We start from the raw sequence: 25,223 nt of genomic DNA, 5'->3' as shown, positions 1-25,223 counted from the left end.
TTTTATGTAAATATTTTATTTTGCCTGTCATCTTGGACAAGAACATCACTTTCTGGGTCAACATATTGAGAGTATGATTCATATGAAAACAAGCATACACTTCACCTTATAGGCTTTTAAATTCTTCACCGACATTCCTCAGCTCTTTCTCAAACCAGACAACGAGCCAGAACTGTCCAACTCCCACTACAGAAATGGTGTTTCACGCTTATGGGTGCTTTTACAGATTTGGTTAAGACCTATAAAAGCTTCTATTAATAGCACTTTGATAAGTCTGAAGTGCAACCTGTTACTGCAGTCTTGTATTTAACATCAAGAACAGTAGAAACACAACAAATGAGAAGAAAAGAATATCACAAACAAGGACAGAGTTCAGTGAAATACTTCCATTGCATACCTTAACCTCAGTCATTCCCAATACAAAAAATGCAGAAAGTTTTTTTTTTAAAAATACCAGTTATCACCACAAGAGGAAGCAGTATGTATTTCCAGTATGCTGGCTGTGAGACCACACCACAGCTATTGCTGTCACACTTTGCTCTCCTCCAATTCACTAAGATACTTGAGTCTTCAGAAACAGACTGTAAGCAAGTCAATCTGAGAAACATTCGTAAGGAGGGAAGGAACAAACAGTGTAACACATCTGAAGACAAAGCTAAAATAAAACAGAAACAAAATCTCTACTGACACTTCGTACAACCAGGCTCAACCACGACGTTTGGCAAGTAAAATACAAAAAATTACTGTTCTGGAACAGGTAATACCTATCTGCCCTTTGGGCAAGGGCAGCTTTTCTCTAGCTTTAAAGCAAGCAAAGGACAAGACAGATATACTGCATATGCACAGCAATCAATAAATCAAGGAAACATGGAAACAATGAACCCTGACGCAGATAAGCAAACTTATTAAGCAGCTCTTTTGCATTACCCAGAGCTCTGAAGGTCTGGTGTAGACTCAAAACTGCCATTTTCATCCAGATGTTTAAGACCACATTACAGAAATAATACTGCTTTGTGCAGTACAATCTTACAAGATCTCTTTGACTGAAGTTACCCAGTTTTGTATTTTATTTTCAGTTTCATCTTTCAGAGGCAGTGGAGAGCATTCAACATCTTTCTTAACACCAGGACAGACAGGCACCTTCTGTACTTCTGACAAAAACACCATCCATCCACTTCAGGTCTGGCAGAGGCAGTGGATGAAATTAATGCGTAAACTGCAAAAATAACTATTACATACAGTAGTTTAAACTGTAAAGGATGTGACAGAGGTGTTTCTGCTTCGGTTGTACTTTCGCAACATTTGTAATGGAGCCTGCCCAGCCTCCAACCAAATTATTAAATTCTGCATCCAAAAGGTACTTGTTTTCAATTATTTAAATGCAGCCAAACTGATGAACAGAAGGTATCAAAAACTTCAGCTATAGCCACCTCTACCTAGTAAACTTAGTGACTGAAGAACCTCTTCCCCTTAGAAAAATTCCAACATACTCTTGACTTGATAAAGCAAATCTAGACCTTTTTTATTTTATTTTTTTTTTTAAACAATTTGCCAAGACTGGAATGAGAGATAAATAGAAGGCACAACAATTTTGCTTTTTTTATACAAATACAAACTAAACATGAAAAAAACTCCCTATTTCAATAAAAAATTTCACAAGTTCAGGAAAAGTGTTTTAAGAGTCAAGTTCTAGACATTTAAAACCTATCCCACAATCCAAAATTTTGAAGTGGTAAAACAGTAGTTCGAATTCCTTTCCGTGATCATGTATCAAAAGAAAAAAGATTCTACAGATACCCATTATTCCACTTTTACAGCGCCACAAAGAGAAAGGTGAATGTCAATTTTTCAAGTGGCATTATCTCCGGACCAGAGGATGTTCATATGACCCTCAAAGAATGAATAAATCAATAGTTTTGTTTTCCTGCCCTTAAAATACTTGCCAAGTACTATGTTTTCCTACAGGCTCTTGAACGCATGCATGTGAAATATTATTCCACCGACTGAAACGCACCCAAATTCAGTAGAAATGGGGGAGAAAAAAAAGAAAAAAAAAGTAAAGAGACATTCCTTTAGGAAAAACCACTGGTACCAAAAAAATCCAGTCCGTAAGTTTGAAGTGAACAAGAAAATTCAGTTCTTTTCTTTTTAAAATCCACTTTTCCTAAAACGTTGTTCCACAAAGCTGGAATCTGGGACAAGGACTAGGAAAAAAAAAAAATAAACACAAAACCATAACACAAACAAAAAGGGGCCAAAATAGTATCAAACGTAGCAGTCTATAACAGGCTAGGGCCACATTCCAAGATACCCAAGGCTGAAATTCACAAATCTGCAGGAAAAAAGGGTTTGCGCCACCATGTCAACATCCGTGATGCATTCACTGGCGTTGCCCGATGCCCCTTCCAGCTCCAAATCCTGGCTTCTGGGACATTCCTCCACGTGGAGGCCCTCGAATCCCACCTCCCAGCCCCCCACGAGTGCCTCCAGGTCCACGTGGTCTGTTATCTCTACGGTCACCCTCCCTGGCAGCTCGTGTTTTCTTCTCCTCCACATTCAGGCGCACCTCTCCCCTGAACATGATGGGCTGCAACAAAAGCAGAAAAGGTACTTTTATTAGTGACCAGTAACTCTCTAATGTCAAGCACATTTCTGCTACTTGGTCTCATATCCTCCTCTCCATGAAAGAAAACTGAAGTGTTTTATGATTGGTTACTAGAAAATGGTGATAGTCAAACTATGCATCCAGTCTTGTGGCTTTACTGGAGAAGATATAAAAAAAGGTGTGAAAGAGTGACACTTGGAAAGCCATCTCATTAACACTGAGCATTCTGACACCTTTTAGAAAAGGAATTGAACTATTAACAGTAACCTCCTTTCATTAATACATGGCAATTCAGTCTGCCACCATGCAGAGTCCCAGCTGACTTTTCTTAGGGCATGAAGAATGTCAGATCCTCTCTGCCACTCTGCTGTACAGGCCAGTGAAGTCTTTCACTTAGGTCAATCTCAATTTTTTAGAACTGCGGTGACAAGTGGTTGCTTGATTGGGAAACCTTACTGAAGCAAGAACAGAGAGGAGCAGGACTGCAACATCCCACCAACCTCATTGCAGACAAAAAGCTGAAGTCTGGAAGAATCCAAGAACTATAGGAATAAGGACTCGCTTGTTTCAAATTGTTCCTGCAGTTGCATAACAAACAAGAACAAAAAATATGATCCATCATTGGCACAGGCACAATGCTTTCTCATCAAATGGAAAGACTAGCCATTCACTTCTACTGAACTGACTGTAGAACAGATCTAAGGATGAGGCACATTGCCTTCCTCTAGCCATCAGCTGTGCTGGACAAAGATCAAAACATCATGTCACAGCCCTAGTACTGACTCCAGTGTAAACTCCCACATTTCACATCAGGCAGCAGACATGAGATTTAGCTTCACTGGCTAACAGTCTACTAGAGCCTTGTGAACTTCTTTATAGCACAGCTTATCCTCAAAAAAGTCCTACTGTTTCAGGACATATGTTTGCTCAAAGAACCATTTGCAAAACAATTCACACAGCAGATACTATAAACAGAATTTAGTGCTGTTCAAAGCAGGGCAGGAGGTGTGTTAAATGGCTTTTATAGGACTTAAGTGTATATTAAAAAAAAAATCATCTTTTTTTCAGAAAGCCGTGCCCATCCATTATAACTTAAGTATTTACATGGGCTTGCAGAAAAGATACTTTGAGTGCATCCAAGTTTTACATTCATTCAAGTATTACATATTCAAAGTCTAATTTGGAAGCCAGCATCCACTCTTCTCTGGCACCAGTTACATGAAGTGGCACAGTTGCAAAAGTAAACAAAGGCCACAAATCCCTGGACATGAAGTCTGACACTCAGCTCTTAGCTACCTCTCCCCCTGCAAAAGAACTCATGAGTGAACATTTCTAGTTTGTTCCAGCAAAAACTCAAACATGCAAGTTTAAGTCACGGCTGAAGGTGTATGCATATTGCTTGCAGCTAAGAAATGGCTTAAGGACCCACTGTCACTGTACTACTTGTTTCCACACCAATTCAGGCCAAAGTCTTATTCAACCTACTTTTAGCACTGGTTTCTAATCACCTGTTTTAGACTTTACCCTAGACCTCACTGGAACTGCTCAGCCTGCGATAGTAGGAAAGCACTTAAGGAAGCAACTCTCTATCAGCATTCCGATCTTGAATCACCAGCTCCCTGCAAGTCTTCTAGGGCTGCTGGGCTTCATATGCACTAACTCATCAGGCATTGCCACAAATGCTGCTGGCATCCCACAACTAAAGTGTCTTGCCACATGAAATATCCCAAACACCGACTAAATATCAAGGCTTAAAAATCTGCACCCAAGTTACCTTTCAATTTAAGAACAGAAATATACTGGCAATACTGCTGTATAGTATAAGTAAAGAAGGAAGGATGTCCCTGTCTGGTGAAAAGCTAGGTTGTAAGCAAGCACATTGCACAGCTGTTATGGTGCATGCAGACTCACTGCCCACCACCACACCGTACAGTCATGGGGTGCACGGTTTGCATTAGCAATCACTGCTAACAGGCTGAGCAGGTACCTCCTGCCTTTGTTATAGCAGAAATACTTTTCAACCCGCACACTAGCATAGCTTCTCCCTTTCAACCTCTTTGACAAACAAGATTCTACTTGTCTATAGGGTCAGACCCTCTACCTTGCCTTCCTGAAAGCTATTTACCTGCTTCCTGTGTAGAGTTCAGCAACTTCCCATTGGAAAAAGGCTCTATAATGAATAAGTTCATGTTCATCTGAGTTGTTACAAGCTACTTCAGTGACAAGACTCAACCTGTACAAATGCTGCACAAGTCTTGGTAATAGGAGTGAAATACATCACACCTACTTTAAGATGCTCAAGAATGGCCAGAGGGACCAAGTAGAATATTTTCTTGTTAAGAGTAATCTGAAAAACATTGCCTGTTATTAACAGACCAAAAACCACTGACTAGAAGTTTATTTACCCTGCTGCTAAGGATCTTCTGAACTGGTTCAGGATCATCAAACACCACAAACCCAAAATTGGGGAGCTTTCCACCACTGTTGATGCGGAGTTCAACAACATTGCCATAGCCTGCAAGAGAAAATCCAAGTTCTTGGGTCATACATTAGAATGCTCTGTTGACCACGCTTATGGCTGCAACCCCCAAACCCTGAGAGTACAGCAAAGCAACTAACTTACTTTGGAAAAAGTCTTTAAGTTCAGTTTTATCCACATCGTGGGGAAGGTTCCCAACAAACAGCTGATGACTGTCTGGGTATCTCACAATCCGTCTAGTTTCCACATCGCCTTGTTCACCCTCACGAACTTGAACAGAAAAGTAAAACTTGTTTAAAAAAAACACACCAAGCCATGGTCAGAATTAGCACCTTATAAAAGAATCAGAATTCACACTCTATTTATCCATTCATATATTAAAAAAAGGTAAGCATTCTACACTAGTAAGTTTGTAACTGCTTGCTTTTTATCACCTGACTGAAGCCAAACACCTGAGTAGAAACCTAGATACTTCAATAGAATGCTAGTGAAATTCAGCTCTAAAGCTTCCCAGTCATTCAGACCAAGATAATCTAAAATGACCATATCCACAAAGTAGAAATCATTCACTTACTGACAAAATTAATGAGAATTTAAAAGCTTTAATCATCATATTGCTTCCCCAAGACCATCAAATAGCAGAAAACAGTTTATTCTTTGTAGCTTCTCTTACTTGGTCTAGGACCTCTCTGTGGTGGGATGCTTGTTCGCTGCTCCCTCACTCGCTGATCCCTCTGAGGTCTCTGAGGAGGGGTCTGAGATTCAGGCTTTGCCTCAGGGCGGGGCTATATAAATTCAAAAAGGAGTTAACAGGAAAGAATCAGACATAACAGTAGGGTTTAGCTTTTAAGAGCTCATTATCAAGTTGTTGATGAAATAAACTGAAAATACAGGAAAAAAATCATAGTTCTTTCTTTCCACCTATGTCTAAAATGCACATTAGCTCACGCTGGCTTATATGTTAAAAGCAAACACGTCACTTGACTAAGTTAGAATTTCCAAGTCATCCCATTCACAGTTATATACAATGAAGTGTGTCTGCCCAAAGTGCAGTGGCAGGTACACTGACTGTATTACATAAACTCATTCATGACAAACCCTCATTCATGAATAGACAGTGGAAAAAGAAAAGTTGCCTCTTTTGTTAAGAGGGTGCAATCACTTTAGATGGCAGAACGTCCAGCACTCACGTGAACATTCCCTGTTTTTCCTCCATGAGAAACAATTCCTTCTCAACCCAAAAGCCAAGGAATAACATTTTTATGAAGTCTATCAGGAAACATTGAATTTTAAAGTCTCTGTAGTCCCTGAGAATTCAGACCATAAGCAAGTGGATTTCACTATATTTTTCCCCACCTCAGTTTACTGTCAGCCAGTTTAGCACTTAAGGTGCTGGATTCCTACCTGCGAGACTGGTACTTTCACAACATGAGGCGGTATTCCCGACACTGGAACAGCTCCACTGGGAGGGAGGTTCTTACTGGTTACTGATGCCCAGGAAAATGTCTAAAAAAAAGAAAGAGAAGACTGAAACTAAACTCCAGATGCTTTTATCCTTCTGAAGTATATTCGTGACAGTACAGCTAACAGACACAGGATAACAGTAGAAAATTTTAACCTGTCCTTGAAATTCAAGATCCAGCCACTAGCAGTTTCCCCACAACTTCCCTCAAATCATTTAAATTCAAAAGACTTAGTGTAATGACAATGGAGTCACACTTCCACCCTATTTCTAAATTCTACATAGTTGAAACAGGACACAGCAGTGGCCTAAGACCAAGTATCACATCAAGGTTAACCGAAGCATTGGTTTCCCAAGTACCCATTTGTCCACTTTTGCCTCCCTTAATACTGAAGAGTGACAGAAATCCCCAGACAGAAATAAAGCCTCATTTCACCCATTTTCCTGATTCTGCACATTGGTTGCAATCTGTTCAGAATTTCAGAAGTTCTGTTTACAAAGAATCTGAGCCTCTCACTGCTGCCACAGTTCCCATACCTACCAAATATACAAAGCCTTACCTTAGCCCCTGGTATTTTAACCAACTAGTTACTAGCTAGAACTTCAACTACCTGTTATTGTATAGGAACTAACGGGAAGGAGGCAAGTGGTCATAAGAAGAGTAATTTGGGCAGCAGGGGTGGAAATTACAGAGCATTTAAACACTTCTAATTCCAGATATTTTTCCTCTTGCCAGAGAGAGGAACATGCTCTGTACGACAGGAGAGTCAAACATACTGATGAAACCACCACATCATAGAAAAGAGCCATCCACTGTCATTACCCTGGAGTCCTCTTGCGCTGCAGGAGCTGGATCAGCAGGAGCTGGAGAAGGACTCTTTTCCACAGTCTCTTCTGGAGCTGACTCCTCTAACACTGGCTCAGATTTTTCTTCCTGCACCTCTGGTTCAGGTTCCTGTTCAGGTTCTGGCTCTGGCTCAGGTTCTGCCTCTGCAGCAGCCTCTTCCAGGTGTTCTTCAATGTCATTGCTATTACACAGCATCACAAAAAACAATTAAAAAAGGTGGTATTATTGTATTTGATTCTGTTACTGGGCAGTAAGGAATACTACTTGTCCAATACAGAAGTCAAGCACAACACATTTGAGAGGAAGAATAAGGCTAACCTGTCTAAATAAGGCCACATTGCACAGGGATGCGAATTTTGCATTGTTACACTATACAGCAGCAAAAGTACTACATTTACTGAAAATACAGAGTCTCTGTGTTCAGCGTAACAGCTCTTTGGTTTCATCTGCCCAACAAACAGAAATATTTTGACTGTCAAAGAGCAAAATCATAAGTAGCAATAAATTCATTTGACCTGTTCTACAAGCAGTCTGTATTACACAACATCTGACTTCATCTAATAAGACATTATTACCTGACAGTCTGCTCGTAATAAGCACCAGTATCATCAGGAACAGCCTCAGGTGTCTGCTGTCTTTCCTCAGGTTCCTCCCCTTCCTCCTCTGATTCTAAATGAAGTTAGAAAAGGGAAAAATACACCACACACATCTTTAGTACTTGGTTCAAACACAAGACATTTTCTACAACACGCAGGTAAAGTCTCTGCTGAAGAGCACACGGGAAGCACTATCAAGACACGACATGGAACAGACATTTCCTTATATTTCTGCTGTCACTTTGGTTACTCAGTTTTGACCAAGGTCAAACAACATGTTCCCAGTACTTCAGAGAAGCAGATTTACAGTCTACAAATCTGACTGCAACTGCTAAAATAAGTCTTACAGTTCTTTTAATAGAAACAGAATATGCCAGAAAAATAACAATCATCTGCATGTCACAACTCCTTGGCTGGAGTGCAAGGGAACTACGGGCAAGGAAAAAACCTAGAACACAAAGTGTAATGCTGATCTGCCTTCTCCAGCAAGAAGATTTCCTCCAGTCTGGGAATGCAGTGTTGATATAGACCTAGAAACAAACACCAGTAGAATCATCCAAAAATTCCTGCTACTTACCCTCTGGAGGCTCAGTGTCAGAGTCACCAAAAACCTCATCTTGGTAGCGGAAGATATCATTGTGGACATAAAACTTGTTTGCAACAGAACCCTAGAAGCAAATCAAAGGGAGGAACTGATTCAATTACATCAATTGCAGTAATGTAAAAACTGAAATAATGAGAAAACAAGAACAGCTTGAGCAAATCATCCTTCCAATGTAAGATTAATCCAAACTTGCCTCCTTTGACAAAATGTGTGTTATTCAAGGTGGAAGAAAAAAAAAAAACCAGACGTATCATACTAGCACATCAAGTATACATGGAACAATGGGAAAAAAATCATATTAGTGGTTTTAATTCCAATAGCTCACAACACTGAAAAAGTAGGAGCAAGAACTTTCTGGGGCTAAAGTATCAATTCTTAGCTTTAAGTCAAGCTGAAGAATAAAGTGATCTTGCAATACTCCTTTTTTTCACTATCATTTTCAATTATGTGAGCTGTTTTGTTCAAAAAAAAAGGCATATATTTAAAAAGCCACCTCAAATGCTAAGTCAGTGCTTTATACAACAACAAATGTCTGGTACCCAGGTCTTCAAACAGGAAGCATTTTCCTCTTTCTGCTAGTTCTTTTCAGTAAAAGGACCAGTTGCTAGGGGGGCAAATCAAAGATAAAATAACTTTAAAATGCTTAAGAAAAAATATGCATTGCACATACTCAGTAGCCAAGAGTTAGGATATTTGCAACTGTAATTATGATATCCAAGGTTAACATATGACCACAGAAAAGTAGTGTAGTTTCCTAAGGAATATGCAGAACATTACTGCTGAATTTTGTGGCAAACTACCTTCCCAGTCTAACCCTTCAGATTCCAACACTGAACCAGACAGGCCTGATCCTGACATGAAGTTAGAAGCACTATAACAACACTAGCACTCAATACAGCATACCTCAGGTGCAAGAACAAATGTTTGCATGAATCTGCGCACGGGCTGCATGTTATTGGAGAGCTCTCCCATCACCTGGACTACCACACCATCATTGAGAGTGGCATGGGCATCCACATGACGAATCTTTGTGTGGCAATCCTTGAAGTTTAATGACAGCACCTTCTTGTGGATATCCTATGAAAGAACAGTATAGAGGTTACACTGCAGAAGCCATTTCTGCTAGTTACGAGTTTTCAAAGAAAGCAAAAACATAAAACACTGTTTCAGAACATATTCTAACTCTACAGAGAAAGCTTGGCAGCATGCTCTTTAAGTTTGCTTTGCAAGCAATTTTACATGATGAATGTTATTAAAGGAAGCACATCTTGCCTAACTATTGCTGTTTACAGGTAGACAGTTTTCCCTCCTCACTTTTTACAGAAAGCACTTGGACAAAGGGGGATGAAACACAGCTGAATATGTCTCTCTTCTCAACCACGAAGGTGACAGAAAAAGAAGGAAAGAACAGTTTTTGAGTACTTACAGATTGCCCATAGACTGCGTCAGCTGGTTTTCCATTGGAATCCAAGCCACCATGGACATAGGAAGAGTTCTTTCCATAAAACCTGTCAGAAAGAAATATTTTAACACTAAGCTTTGTTACATAAGAACACTAAGCCTCTACACTAGAGTGCACTACGAATAATATACTCTCAAGCAAGTTTTCTGTCTGGATTATTGGAATACAGCCATACAATTCCATAATCCTATTAGCAATTTGGGGGCGTGGGATTTTGATCAAAGGGGAAAATGCAAAGTTCTCCTGTGTAAGCTGTAGCATTCAGATATGTCAGATACCCAAGCACTAATAGCCGAAACCAAAGTCTCATAGGAGCTAGATGATCCAATCCCATTCTCCCCTTTCTGTACAAGGTCCCTAAAGCAATGTAGTACCCTGAACACCCAGGATGCTGAAAGCTTCCCCTCAAGTTCTAGTTTAAAGCTTGAGCATGGAGCGATGGTACTTTTTTGTTCATCTACAGTAAAGAAAGTACTGCAGGTAAATCTCCCATTTTATAACTGGGGGATTACAAGCTAAAATGTCATAAACATCATGGGACTGCATTCTGCCAGCAGATAAAAGACTAGAACTGAATTTGATGGCACAGTGTAAACTTTCCTCTGACCCAAATGGGTGAGGTCAGCAGTTCACTTGAGTGGAGAAATACTCTGAGTAAGTGTTGCTGAGATTGGAAGAAGGAAGGTTTCAGAAGTTGTTTGTCTAGCTACTCCAATCACAGCAAAACAAAGCATATCTTCAAAAACAAGGTTACTTCTAGCCATGTAGGATACCTGTCAAATCAAATAGGACCAATTTGTTTAGGTAACAGATTGTAGTTTGCTGCACATTCATAATTTCTCTGATTTTCCTTTAAGAAACTGCTGCTGGTATGACTACCGAGACACACATACCAATATACAAGCACACACTAAATGTTTTTCCCCTAGCCAGGGGGCATTGTATCACGACAAAACTACAAAAATGCTTAACTAAATAACATTTATCTGGCTTCCATTTATGCCAATTACAATTAGAAGTAGCAAGCAACACACTTCTGATTTACATTTTTTCTTCTTTTTTGCTTAGAATACAAGTCTAGCAGCATTTCAGATGTCTAAAGAATTCCTGTAATTTTTATTATCCATATTTTAACCCAGCTGATCAAAACTGAAAGCAAACTACACCCAGAGTCTGTCTTGAGTAAATCAGGTTTTTAAGTGTCCAAGTTCAGCAAGCCAAGACATGGTAATAAGCTTACTCACTAATTTTAACATACAAATTGAGAAATTCACACAGAAAAACACACCATGAAGTGAAGCAGAGCTTTACCTGTGCAAATAGTCAGGTGCTTGGTTCAGCAGAGTATAGTACTGTCTCACGAATTCCCGCCCGACCAGCAGGGGACTTGGCTTCTCCATCACCATTTCTTTGGTCAACTGAAAACTACGGAAAAAATCACAAGCTCCATAAGACATGAGCATTTCACATTGCTGCTCACGTACTGATAGCATAAGCCACATAATCACAGTGGAAAGCACACACCAAAACCCATTAGCTGTTTTACCACAGTAAGCAGTTTAACCAATGTGTTTTCAGAGTCATCAGTCTTTGGTGCTGAGGAGAGGACTGCTGGGTACCAAACCAGGGGTGGGAGCGGCTGCATGGGCACAGGAGATTACCTCATAACATGCCAGCATTTAATCATCCCACTTACCCTCAGTAAAAAGCAGGTGGCAAGCAAGTATGGTTCTTCAAGAGGATTTGCTAAGTGGCTAAGTAATTCACAGTCGATCCAAGTTCTACCTACCTCACTTGACTTCACAATCAGAATTAAAAGTCAGATGTTCTAAGGCAAAGCCTGTGCTAGTGTATTAGGGGCATTTTTAAAAGGTCAGAACAAGTCCAATCTATTCTTATCAGCAGCGCAACACTCCTTGCTTGTAAGTGACAAGCGCTATAGAGGAATACCAGATTATATTAAAATGACCATGCTACAAACAAATGCATGCTGCTTTTCCCTTGCTTCCACCAAGCTCAGCCACCTCTCACTTAAATCCAAAAGACCAGTCAAATGAACAGCACCACCCACACCTAGGCCCAGGGACAAATCGATCTAGGTACCTTCTACCTAATTTCCATGGATCTGTAAGTTACAAAAAGAAAGTCTTTGCAGGTAGATTACACAATATGTATATCTTCAGTCCAAGTCAGTCAAAACTAAAGCACATTCCTGCGTTTCCTTGCTTTCAAATACTTGTACACACTGTTCAAACTCATAAAATAGGTTCAAACTGGTAGGAAAAAACACTGATACCAGAGCATATTATTGCTACCTAATACAGAAACAAAAGTAGATTTTCTGCTTCATACTCAACTATACCAATAGGTAGCAGAATGGGTGCTTAGCAGACAGTTTGGCTGTTGATGTAATCACAGACTATATATGACAGCTAATTTTCCTGCAACTATTCAGGCCCTGTAGTGCTGACAGTAAAGAGCTAGCAAAAGTGCTCTCTGCAGTGAGTCAAGCCACTGTTAACCAAAAGAGCACATGTAGCAGCTGAAAGAACTTTCTCCCCAATACTGACCCCCAATCCCTTCCCCTACACAACACTTTCCCAAACACATGGTATGCAAATTCAATATGCACATACTTCAGGTGTGTCATGCAAATCAAAACCAATGCACTACTAAGTTAAGCCCTCTATAAAGCAATTCAGGAGCCAGCATTTACTTACCTGCTTTTATTTAAGACTGTACAACTCTAAATAGCTCCAGTAAGTTGTGGCATCAACTAAAAAAAGGAAGTCAAACTAAGTAGTCCTCTAGCAGACTTATCCAGATGGAGTCTGCAAAATTCACGCGTAGGCAGTTATGTTAGGACGAGCTTTCTATTGCCCCTATACATAACAGCATCCTGTATCCTAGCTAAACAGAGTTGCTCACAACTATCATCTGAACAAAGCAAGGGAGAAAAAAAACCAGACTGCCTCTCCCATATATTTGTACTAACCCTTGATCCTGTTCATCCAAGGATCTTGTTTGACGCTTTCATTATATTTGCTGAATTTCAGAGAAGTAGTCCTTTAAATGTTAAGAACTGACAACAGACTATAGCTTCACAAGACAGATGTAACCTACCAGGTTAGCGTTATTACAGTGAGTTTCAAACGCATACCATACATAGGCCTGCAAAGGAAGTCACAACCATACTGCTGGATGTACCAGGGATGCAAAACAGAAGCTTCAAACCCCAAAGAGAAGAATATACAAAAAAAAAAAGATGACATGGAAGCTGGTTTTTTGGATAAAGCTTAGTCCAAATCAACCTGGCCAAATTCCTTATATCTCTAACTGTGGTCTAACACCCAACATGCTGTAATCAAAAGACACAAGGTAATGTTTAACCATCCTGGCAGAACATACAGGTAATATATTTGAGGATGTGATCACACCCAAACTCCCAGCAATGGTCAGCATGCACAACATCCGGCTTACTCAGAGATACTGTACACAAATTCCTACTCTGGGAGGTATGTAGTTTAAGGCTCAAAACAGAAGACATAACTAGAATGCTATTAGTATGACAATAAAAATTGCTAAAGTTTTGCACACATCGATGTGCTTTGCTCCGCTTTTAACACAACCACACACACTTTTTTCACTTTGTAAGTTTGAAAATAAATGCAAAGTCCACCCATTCTATTTTTTAATGCACTTTTTGTAAGTTTAAGCAAAGGGGAGAAAGATCTGACAGGCTCCAGTGGATGTGTACACGAGTGCCTGCTCTTTCAGTAGGAAGTGTGTGTATCACCACAAGGAAACATTACTTACATGATAACGTGGAGAAAGGGTAAGACCAAACATGACCTAGAACTGAAAAAGGCTTTTCAATACATTCAGAAGCTTTCAGTTGTTTGAGGATATTTTCAAGAGCTGACCATGCAGAAAGAAAGTGATACTCCATGGTTGGGTCTGGCCCGTGGGAAGTGCTCAGATTCTGCAGACCACTTTCATTTTAGGAAGTTCCCAGTATCTGTGGTTTTGAAGTCTTCGAACTGTAAGTGTAATGTATTACAGATACAGATGTCCAAGACTGAGCAGAGTCTGAATTGACAAAAACCTCAAAGACGTGAACTTGTTTGCCTTCTAGTGCATGTTAAATTAGATCCCCACAAAATATTATCAGACAGTAAGAAAAAACACCACAGGTAAAGTAAGCCTAAATTGTGGGTACCACTGCTGATTCCTCATTTAACTTTGCTTTCTATCAAGCACTTGTGAAGCTCTATCATTACTAGGGGCAAGATGACCCTAAAGCAGTGTAAGTAGAAATGGCACACAGACAAGCACTGCACTTTTAGATCCAGTTGGCTTAACTGACAGTGCAAGACTTAATTGCTCCACAACAGTTAAAAACTTCCCTCTGTGCTGTGAGTTTACACTTAGAAAGCCAATCCCATCAGATCCCCAAGATCACTGTTTGGCATATGACAAAAGCTCTATATAAAAAGAGCATATGCATGTTGCTTGTTCACTCTTTTTTTCTGGGTTTTTTCTTTGGAGGCGAGGGGAGGGTGTGCAGGAGGTGCATTTAATTTCTTTGTAAAGACTAGCTTCCCCTGGAATTCAAGCTTATTCCTATAGATGTCAATAGCCAGGTTTCCTTCTCAATTCTGTTAAGTGCTGAATCAGGCTCTTTTAAGAATTACTTTCAATTGCTTCTAGAATATGAATGTACAAAGCTTGACATCCTCACATAATGGTAAACTGTTACCTGTAGCACTCAAATCTCAACAGCTCATGCACAAAAAGCTCTTTCAGATTTCTCTTCTTCAGTGAAAGTCCTCACCTGTATTAACCCACTAGCACCTCATCTCAATGCTGTTCTGAGCTGTCCCAATGCTGTACTGAAGACATACTGAAAGTGGCTTGTGCTGATTACATCTGTCATATTTACATGCTAAAAATCAAAGGACTTCCCTACTGCTAAGGGTGAAAAATCTATCAGAACTAACTCTTAACATGGAAAGAGGAACAGCAGAGTGTCCAGTTCTCATTAAGTGGATCTGAAAAGAAATGGGAAAAACCTTTACATGACCTAATCAGAGGATGACAACAATCTGTTTTTACTCCTGCTGCACCTGCTGCTACCCTGCCAGTTGCCATCTGTTCTTGCTCTCCAGCCAGCACAACCTGAATGATAGAAGCCAAGCATCTGCAGAGAGATTATTTGCTCCCTGCCACTCATGAGCAATTCATTACTCCACTATTCCTTGACCTAAGAATAACTGCAAATATTTTATATTGCATTTCTACTGCACAGAGCATAATAGTACCAAATGCTTGAACTGTCACTGCATTACTCCTGATAGAAGCTTATCCACACATTTTCGTGTCAATTGAGATCGTGATGAAAGGGTGAAAATTGACAGGAAAAGCTGAAAATCAGATGATTTAACATGCATTCATAAACATGCATTCATATTACTCCATATATGTAAAACAAATTGAATAATCAAATTATAACAAATATACTAGAACAATTCTGCAACATAACTGAGCCCTTTCCTTAAGCCAAGAGACTTAGGGGAAGACAAATACCTCCTTTACAGTGGTTATCACCTGGCTGGTGGAAAATTCCGCCATCTGTTACAATGCTCCTACTTGGCAGCAAATCCATGCTAGGCACTGAATTTCTAAAGTACGGTTATGTAAATTAGAGCCATTTATGTAAATTCTGTATTAGCAAATTTAGATTTAGGTCCACAAAACCTATTAGCGTATTAGTATTCAGAAAAATAATAGACTCAACACCTAACAGCTAGCATTGGTTAGTATTTTCTCACCAAATCGCTACACATTGAAAGTGAACTAACCATTGCTGTCTCCATTTTTTTTTTTAAATCAGATAAGGAGTTTAGTCTGAATCTTGTTTCTACTAGACTTCCTACACATAACAAAAATATCTTTAATGCACATCACACAGTGTTCAGGCTCTCAGGACAACCACTTAGTATTAACAGAAAGACAAGTTAAAGTTGACGTTTAAGCATATTCTAAACAGGCCACGGTTTGTTTTTAACATTGTGCTTACGCCTTTGTTCTCTGCCATCTTCATTTCCATATTTTTGGCTTGCATTTCAATACAAGAAACAGTCGCAAAAAATCCAAAGTTACTACAATGCATTATAGTTCTGTTTGATTGGAATCTTTTACTGCAGATACAGGGAACAACCTATAGCAGTTCACACTCTCTTTTGGCTATTTGTGTGCTATAAGGCGACTCATTTGATACTACATTCCTGCCCATCTCTACAAATTGGTAGAGTTTACAGAGTATCAAAACAGTCATGTTGCCCCCCCATCCTTTTAATTACAGGTTTAACTAAGATATTCTCATAGAGCTGTTACACTGTTTCCAACAACACCTAATCAGCTTCAATGAAATGTAACTCAGATCTGTCGTTTCTACAACCTTACCTCTAAGTACACAAAAGGAACTCTGACAGCACGATTGATGTGTTCCCCACATGAAGATATTTTTTCCCCTCTAAACCAGAATGTCAACTGTACTCCCTTATTTGGATATCAATTAATTCCTGAACATAAAAAGGCTTTTTGAAACATGCAGAGAAGCTCACATGGAAAAGAGGTGTCCACATCTAAGTACATCACACTACAATGCTGGCAAACTGCAATTTTGCTGGGCGTAAAAGGCCTGGTCAATAGTTAATAGGATTGCATAATTAAGTGTCATTTGGGATTTCTCCAAGTTGCTTAGCAACAGGTGAGCATGTTCAAAGCCACAAACAATTTATCTATATAGAGCAACCAGCACTAGAAGCAGTTACTACTGCTGCTTTGGACAAGAAAAAAAAATAGCCAGTACAAATAAAATCATGAAGAAAACCCCTAACATGCCTTCAACAGGCATGATATAGATTAAAAGTTAAACAACAAAAGCAAAACATTTCCAGTTAATTCCAACTCTCCATACATTTTACATGACTAGCATCGACTAGTGCTGCTGACTAAGCAAAAAAAGAGAAGCTGGTACCTATGTGAACCATGATACAGACATTAGAGTGAACAATGAAACACAAACAAGCTAAACTTGCATCGCTAGGCAAATTCCAGTGCCCATCTCAACTGGGGATTTATATCGTTACACCAGCTTGCTCTCAAGTAGAAAGAGTAATGTAAACCTTTTCAAGGAAATGCATATTTAAAACACTACAAGATACCAGATACACTGAGATGCAAGATACCCTTCTTATTTTAATACGGCCTTAACTATCTGGGGTGGGGGGGGGAGAAAGACCCCATTGACCCCAAGCCTAAATTACGATGTGCTGAAAAACCACCTCAAATAGGCGGGCAACAGAAGTCTCAAAACACTAATCTTTAAAAAAAAAAAAGTCTCATTACTTGCCTCCCACTGTATGCAGAAGTAGATAATGTCACAGGGAACAGTGTCACAGCAATACAGCCTGTATTTTACACAGAAGCAATTACAGACAGTTGCCTGCCTGCAACCAGTTCAACTTTTCTGTATTTTGACAGATTCAGAAGGCAAGTATTCTGTTTGAAAGAAGTTATCTTAAAGGTAGCACTACTTCACAGAAGGCAAGACGCTTGGAAGCCAGAGCCTGAAAGCTGAGTGATGGGATAACTTATCCAATGAATAATGAAATATTTGAAGATCAAATTGGAACAAGTTGTGAGGTTACCAGCATTCAACTCTTACTAGTATCTTCTGGAAACATTAACATAGCCCATAAGATACACATATTCACTAGGAACTTCCAGAAGCAGGCACTCCCCAACCAAGAACAGAGCAGTGTGAAGTGCTAGATATATCATGCAGAGGAGCCTTTATTAATAATCTTCAAAACCAACACCTAATAAGTTTGAGAATCCAGATACACGTTTTAACTCAGCTGTTTCTCCATTCACTACAGCGAGTACTGTCTACTGTATGACAACCACATGACCTACAAAGACAGGCAGTCCTTGAGTTCATTGGGCACTTGAGGTGTTACAAGGAGCTGGATCATAAAAAAAATAATCATGCAGCAACTGGAATGCGGTATCCTTCAGCAAACAGCTTTCTCTGTGCTTAATTATCCTGATGCTGCAGAAATGCAGAACAATACCTGAACTCCTTTCTGAAGCTGAGACATACTGATGAGGGACACTATAGAAAAGCAAGACATCAACATATGGATAAGAAAAATCAAATTAGAAGCTTGACTATTTTTTAATCAAAGTATTCAAGCAATCAATCCAAATCTAAGCACAAGAAAAACATTTTCATGACAAGATTAAAAAATAATTCAGAATTACAATCAACGCTGCCCATGCTAGTACTGAAAAACCCCTCTGCTTGCCAGTGGCAGATGGGAAGCCTTACTCAGCAGCAATGCACAGACCTTTGAAGACTATAAGAATACAAATAAACAAACCATGAATTGCTGCAGAAGAGCTGTCATTCTAGAAGTCAGACTGTGTTTTTGCTAACAAACCTAAGTGTGATCCACAAGTTGATGGATACGATGGAGTCTGCCAGTTTGTAGACAAAATTCAGTGCTTCTTGTATTGTTCAGCTCTGCCAAGCAAGAGAGAAACTGAAGATTCCTATTGCTATTATTCAGAATCTAAAAGAACAGTGACCATTTCAGAGAAATATAACTTCTAGAGCACTAAGCTCGAAAGCAGAGAAACAGAATACAAAGACGACTACCTAAAGCATAAGTTAAGCCAGCTGAGACCAGCATCTATACCTGTACAGTAAGGAATGTTCATCTGGGAAAGGAAGAAGATTCTAGATACTATTCCTGTAGTTAGGACCATAAAGGTCCACCTACTGTCCAAAGACAAACAGCAAATTAGGTCCTGTTTAAAAGGGGATGAAAAAAAAGAATCTTAAAAATTTGGTATTAAAGGTAAGTGATATCACAAGAGTTTCTCACCAAGGCATTTTGCTTGGATTCTCCCCTCAAAACACCTTGCCCTCCCTGAGTGCTGGGCCTATTTTGGTGGGGGTTTGGGGTTATTTTTTTGTTTTTTTTTCTTTCTTCCTTTCTAAAGCTGTTTCAACTGGCTTCCAATTTTCTACTTCGTATCACACAATCATCACTTCTATTCAGCAACACAAAAACTAGCAATACAAAGAGAGGGAGGATAGCATTCCTGCAGAAGCAGCATAAGCATTTGAGTCCTTGCTTAGAATTAGCAGCAAGAAACAGGTTTTATTGTAAGTTAATGTTTGTAACAGCTGCCCTATGCCCATGACCCAGCATGGATCACCCTTCAGTAGCCAAATATCTGGAGTTCCCCTTTAGACTGCAGCTAAGGTGTTTAGCATTACTTTTTGGAAAGTTTTACTGTACTGTGTCACAGGAGAAAAACACTCAAACTTAGAAGATACATATCTAAGTTATTTCTTATGTTACAAACAGATCAGCACATCGAGTTCCACATGCATTACTTTTGTTTCAATAATGTACACTACAGATTTACGACAGGGGAAGTAAAATTTTTGTCTTCTGTTCTCCAATGTCTCAACATGGCTTTGCATCAACAAGTCACCAGAAGTTTCCTACTCATTACACAAAGGAGATATGGAGTAGACAAGGCTGAAGCTCTAGAACTAAACACACAAATTTAAGTTCCTATTACTTAAGCTTTATTGTCTAAAACAAACAAAAAAAAATTACCGAAGTACCAAACTAGACAGCTTAATCTCTGGTACTTCTAGATGCTCAAGAGGCAAGAAGAGAGCCCTGGATTGATAGTTACTTTGCTAAATTCCTCCTGTGGCAGGGGTCTGCCATGAAACAGTCTTGCACAGTCTCAGAAGTACAACCTGAAGCTCAATCACTATTCAGGGATTTTTCATGAGACAAATTCACCTGCAATAGGTCTCACCATACAGGTCAGTTATATTTTATTTTTAAAGCACATATAGACAATTCGATCATCCTGGTAACAGTTGCCCCCAAGGCAGTCACAATAGTCTGTACATGCACTAATCCCTTTGAATGTGTGTTTTGAGGGGAGAATGTCTCTCTATAAAGTTAGATTTTAACCATGCAAATTTCTTCCTAAAGGGTAGTAAGATAGTGCTAGTCTGAATGGTTTGTTACTCATTTTTAAATGAAAAATAAGTCAGCTTTATGCCTATCCTGCTCTCCAGACTGCTTCATGATAAAGTAGCTACTTAGACCCTATGATTTTGCCATTAGAACAGGTTCTGTTTTGACATCCAAGAGCTGCTCCAACGACTCAATGAAGTTGGCAGCAGGTCCAGTCTTCTTCTCTTAGGTCTGCAATTTTTCCACTTGGCTCCACTGCAGCTTCTTAAAGTAAAAAGCAAAAGTTACTCACAAGCAGTCAGAAAAGGCAGATTAGAACACCTAGCTACACAGACATTACAGCGAAATTCAAACTCACCCCCACTTGGATTAAAATCACCAGGATTAAGAGTTAAAATTATTTTCTGCATGCCAAGCAACAGATACCTGTCAAGAGAGTCCACTCTTTCACCTCTACAGATTTTAGCCACAGAAGACTCTTAACCTTCATATATAGACTGGATCCTAGTGCTCAAGGCTGATCCATCATGGCATCGTTACATTGTTAGACACTTAAAAACAAAACAGAAAGTCAGCCTAACAGCAGTCATAAGTGAAACACGAAAGCAGTACAGGGCAATGCAGAAGGGAAGATGGCCACCAGCATTTCAGAATGCAATATTTAACATTTGCCTCAGCAAGGAATCAGGTTCGTAACATTATTTGTACATAACTGACAGCTCACAATCTCCTAGCTCTGAAAGCAGTACTCTACCAGCTATGTCTTCCTGGAAGAGGTCCAGACTTAATATAGCGAAACTAAGACCTCAGACCAGTGTAATATTCACTGCCTGCAAAGTTTTAGGGATTCTTTTAAAGTAGCTGAAGATCAGACTTTTTATTTTTTTTTTTCCTTTTAATTACTCAATGAGGTAGCTCAAGATTATCAACTCAATATTAGCAGTTTCAGCAAGAAGTTAATAATTACTTCAACTCTGGAGACTTTACATAGGCACCTGTAAAAAAGTATCTGGTCTTCTAGACAAAACTATCACTTTCAGCTCTGGTTTGTTTCAAGCACAGCAGACTACAGCCAGCATAACAACTAGCACCACCCTGCCAGAGCCGTGCTCTACTTTGGATTTCCTCTTTGATCCTTCACTTGTCACATTACTTAGTCAGAAAAAAAGGCCCAGGTTCTAACATTAAAAACTGAAATAATCAATTCAAATGTTTTTCAACTCATCAAACAGGCCATTTATGCTAATCTGATGAGTGCTCTCTCAACAGGTACTACTGTTACGAACAGAAATATCAATATGTACTTACAGCAACATCATCTTTGCTGTATTTTACTTTCATTAAAAAGTGTTCCTCTGTATATGTTTGCCTTACAATTTGCAAGGCAAAAAAGAAAACACAAGCTTTCTGAACTAACAAAGAGCTTGCTGTTTCAACAGGTGCACAAAGATTTCATGTTTAAAATTAAGATGTTCAAACTTAAGAGCATCATCAGTTGGGTTGAACTCTATTGTTGCTGTTGTGCCAGCAGCAAAATGAACAGTAGAGCAGTGGTCTTATAATCACAGTATAAACAAATCTTCTTGTATGTTTTCGTTATTTCTTAGACTGCAGATGCAAAGAATCCCTACAAGAAATCCTGATGTTTACACTTGACCCACATCCACAAAGGAAGTCTTGTTCACCAGGTCTTCTACCTTAATTATGTTTTCTACCCTTCAACTTAAGGAGTTCACACTTAAAAGAATACAACTTAGTAAAAAAAAGGTAGAAGGAGACCACTACCTAGCATCGGATGTATACAAGATTCTTTTAAAAAGAAGATTTTAAAATAAGATTTATATTTTAAACCAAGATATACGTTTGCAAAGGTTCCAATGTTGATTTGATTATTTTCCTAATGGGCTTTGTATAATTACACTTTCTAGCACATTTTAACACTGTTCTTCAGGTAAACTAGTCCCTGGAACATGTGATACTATCAAAAAAGCTGGGAGATCTTCATCAGAAAGATGCTCCATGACTTAGCCTTCAATTTAGCTATATATTCCATCCACTATGTTTGGGGTTTTTTTGTTTTTGTTTTTGGGTTTTTTTTGTGTTTGTTTTTTGTTTTGTTTTGTTTTTTGTTTTTTTGGTTTTTTTTTTTAACTAGGCTCACAGCTTCACAACATTAAGTATACTGACCAAAACACCCCAGGAAAAAGTGAGCTCAGTTCACAGGATGTGAACAGGCTACCACCATGGAAGTATCACATAACTACCTATTTAGCAAAATCATTAGCCTTAGTCTTTACGAAGAGTGAAAACTCAAAGGGAAGATTTCAGAAGAGGTTTGAAATGCAGTTTCTGTCTGTCAACTTCTGCACTCCTTTCTCTTATGACACCAATCTAAAAAGTCTTGTTAGCTAAAAACAATCCAACACACACACACACCACGTTTGATTTATGGCACCTGGAAGCATCAGCTTTCAGAGCTCCATAGCAGTGTCCACTTTTCCCTAAGCTGTCACTCCTGGCTGTGAGAGCTCAGGCTAGACAAAAATAGCATACACGGGAAACATGGCGGCTTGCTGCAAATGCTGCTTTCAACCAACTGTGAAAAAAAAATCGTTTTCTTTGTAAAGAATACTTACTATATGCATGCAACCGTTAACATAAAAGGTCACCAGGTAAGCCCGTTAAGAATTAATAATGCATTAGATCATCCAGAGCAAGACTAAAATGTACCCGAAAGATGTATGGAAGCTTTTTCTCTGGTTTTCCTCCACCAAGGATATCTAGGGCCTTACAAGAGGTTGGAAAGTCTTCATATAAGCACTAGTTCGCATTTAAATCTTGGCTTAATCTCCGATCCAGCCAAGGTCATGCGGTAAGTCAGGGTAAGACACAGGCTCTCCTTATGCTCGAATTATAACTCCCTTCATCTATAAAGTCAGAGCACGGGAGACACCTACGATCGGATACACGGGTACAGACGACCTCAATATGTAAGCACCCCGTGTTACTCCCTCAATCTACAGCTACAACTAACTCTTGAAAAGGGCTGGTACATGCCAGGCTTCGGGTCGTCTCATACCTACCCCCCCCCCAAAAAAAAAAAACAAACCCACAGCGGTTGAAAAAAACACCGGAGTCTGGAAAGCCGAGAACAAAGCTCGCAGCTCCACGTCTCGACTCGCCCAATGAAGGCCCGTGAACAGCCGATGCCCCGCCACCTCCCCCTCCAGTAACGCTCCCTTCTAGGTAACTGCTCGCCGAGCAGCGCACCGCTGTACCCCGCTCCCGCCTCGGAAGCTTCTGAGGGTGCCGCGGGACCAGCAGGTTCTTCCCTCCTAAGGGCCCCGCTCCCGAGCCCCACAGGGGCCTCTGAGAGCCCGGCCCCGGTCTCGGACGTCAGGGCGGGCCTCGCGCGCGGGACCGGGGCAGCGGGAGCCGCCTCGGCGCCGGGAACGCGGAGGCGCACCGGCAGCCCCCTCCCCCAACAGACCGCGGCCTACCGGGGAGGGGGGGGGAAGCGCCTCAGGCCAGGCCCGGTGCGTGCAGCCCGCAGCCGTCCCCAGGAGGACACGACCCCACCAGTGGCTCCCGCCCGCTCCCCCCGCGGCCATGGGCCCTTCCCCTCACCTGCGGGCGGAGCGGGACGGGAGCGGGAGGCGTCGCTTCACCACAGGCCTGCCCGGCGGACGAGAAGCACCTCACGCAACGGCGTGCTCTGCCGCCGGCTAGATATATCCGGCGCGCAGCCTACCCCAACGGGAGGCGGCTCAGCCAATCAGAGAACGGCGGTCGCGTTCATTAGGATGCTAGTTGGCCCACAGAGGCAAAAGAGGCGGGCGGATGGCTGAGAGGCAGCTCAGTCTACCAACCACGCGGCCTGGCTCCTCTGGGCCTTAAGAGTGATCGACACCTAGCAGAACCAGTGGGTGGTGACGCTCCCTCTGCCGGGGTGGGACGAGACCTGATGGATTTCCCCTTTAGCCAATAGGACGACGCTGCCCGCTCTACCAGGCGCGAAGGGCGGGGCAGGCCTGACGCCATAGTATGGTTGAGCCGCACAGCAGCGCCCTTGAGAAGGTGCTGGTAAACCCCGTTATAGACGGGGGCGGCCCCCTCTGTGCGGCACGGAGCGCGGCGGCCAATGGGAGAGCGCGGCGGGCCCTGACGGACAGGCCACCTCCGGCGTTCTTAAAGGGACAGGCAGCCCGCCACGAGGGGGGGCGCTCCGCGCCCAGCACCACCCCCTGCTGGAGAGAAGGGGACGGCGCCCAACATGGCGGCGGCGAGTGCTGAGTGCCCAGGCCCTGCTGCTGCCTCCCCCAGCACGGGGCACCCAGTCCCCGGCTCCCCACGGTGGGGGGGGCTGCAGACCCGCAACAGTGACCAGGCCGCGGGCTGCCCCCGTGATGGCTGCACCTCCTCCAGCTGCCGCAGCCTCCTCTGCACCACAGGGGCTCACCCGGCCTGAGGCCCGGGCGCCCACGGTCCCGACAGAAATGACCCGCTCACCTGAGAGACACCACCAGTGGGGGTGGATAAAAAGACCTTTTCACGCTAAAGGGATCCCGTGCAGCGCTGTGCCGGGGCCGCCTCCATCAGAAATGGGCTCATGCAAGGTGGAAGGTGGTGGTCGCCAGTGCCAAGGTAGAGAAACATGGGCTGGCTTCCCCTGCCCATCCCCGGCAGACCCCAGGCAGAGCTGGGAGACTCATGCAGCTGCTTTTGCTTCACAACTTCTCAGCAAAGCAGACAGATGGATCATCTGCCCCAGAGGAAAGACAAGCCAAGCAAGGACATTTTCTCACCCACCTCGCAAGGCCCAAGTAGTCCTGCAAAGGAGGAGAAAGGCCTTGAAGTTCACAGATCCTTCCTCACCAGCAGATGCTGGTCCAGGGAGCCCAAGGAGAGCAGGAGGGAAAGGAAGCAGGCAGTCGACCTGAGCCAGCCAGCTCCCAGAATGCCACAGCTTTCCATTTGTTCGTGTCACATCCCATCCCAAATGTATCAATGATGTGAAGCAGTCAGAGCTATATTTCACCCTATAAAAGTGACTTCCTTGCCACCACCATATCCCTAAACGCCGCCT

At 41.4% G+C, this 25,223-nt stretch overlaps 1 protein-coding gene across 7 annotated transcripts; it reads right to left on the bottom strand.

The window, feature by feature from the left end:
• Positions 1–24,969, bottom strand: G3BP1 (G3BP stress granule assembly factor 1). Of its 7 annotated transcripts, XM_068408630.1 has the most exons (14): positions 23,765–23,863; positions 20,564–20,688; positions 12,776–12,831; positions 11,367–11,480; positions 10,020–10,101; positions 9,497–9,670; positions 8,567–8,657; positions 7,969–8,062; positions 7,370–7,574; positions 6,489–6,590; positions 5,758–5,869; positions 5,229–5,354; positions 5,011–5,141; positions 1–2,587 (listed from the first exon to the last, which is right to left on the bottom strand). In XM_068408630.1, exons 4-14 carry the CDS (start codon positions 11,459–11,461, stop codon positions 2,381–2,383), a joined length of 1,419 nt encoding a protein of 472 aa, XP_068264731.1. In that variant the 5' UTR covers positions 11,462–11,480; positions 12,776–12,831; positions 20,564–20,688; positions 23,765–23,863; the 3' UTR covers positions 1–2,380. The 7 variants fall into 7 exon arrangements, with proteins under 7 accessions (XP_068264731.1, XP_068264733.1, XP_068264730.1 ...); XM_068408632.1 differs by lacking the exon at positions 20,564–20,688 and having other exon boundaries at positions 23,765–23,865; XM_068408629.1 differs by lacking the exon at positions 12,776–12,831.
• Between the last annotated feature and the right edge of the window lie 254 nt (positions 24,970–25,223).

The sequence above is a fragment of the Nyctibius grandis genome, chromosome 10 (genome assembly GCF_013368605.1).
Source record: "Nyctibius grandis isolate bNycGra1 chromosome 10, bNycGra1.pri, whole genome shotgun sequence".
NCBI lineage: Eukaryota > Metazoa > Chordata > Aves > Nyctibiiformes > Nyctibiidae > Nyctibius > Nyctibius grandis.
The sequence above is the reverse complement of the archived record's forward strand: the minus strand, read 5'-3'. Positions and strand labels throughout refer to the sequence as shown.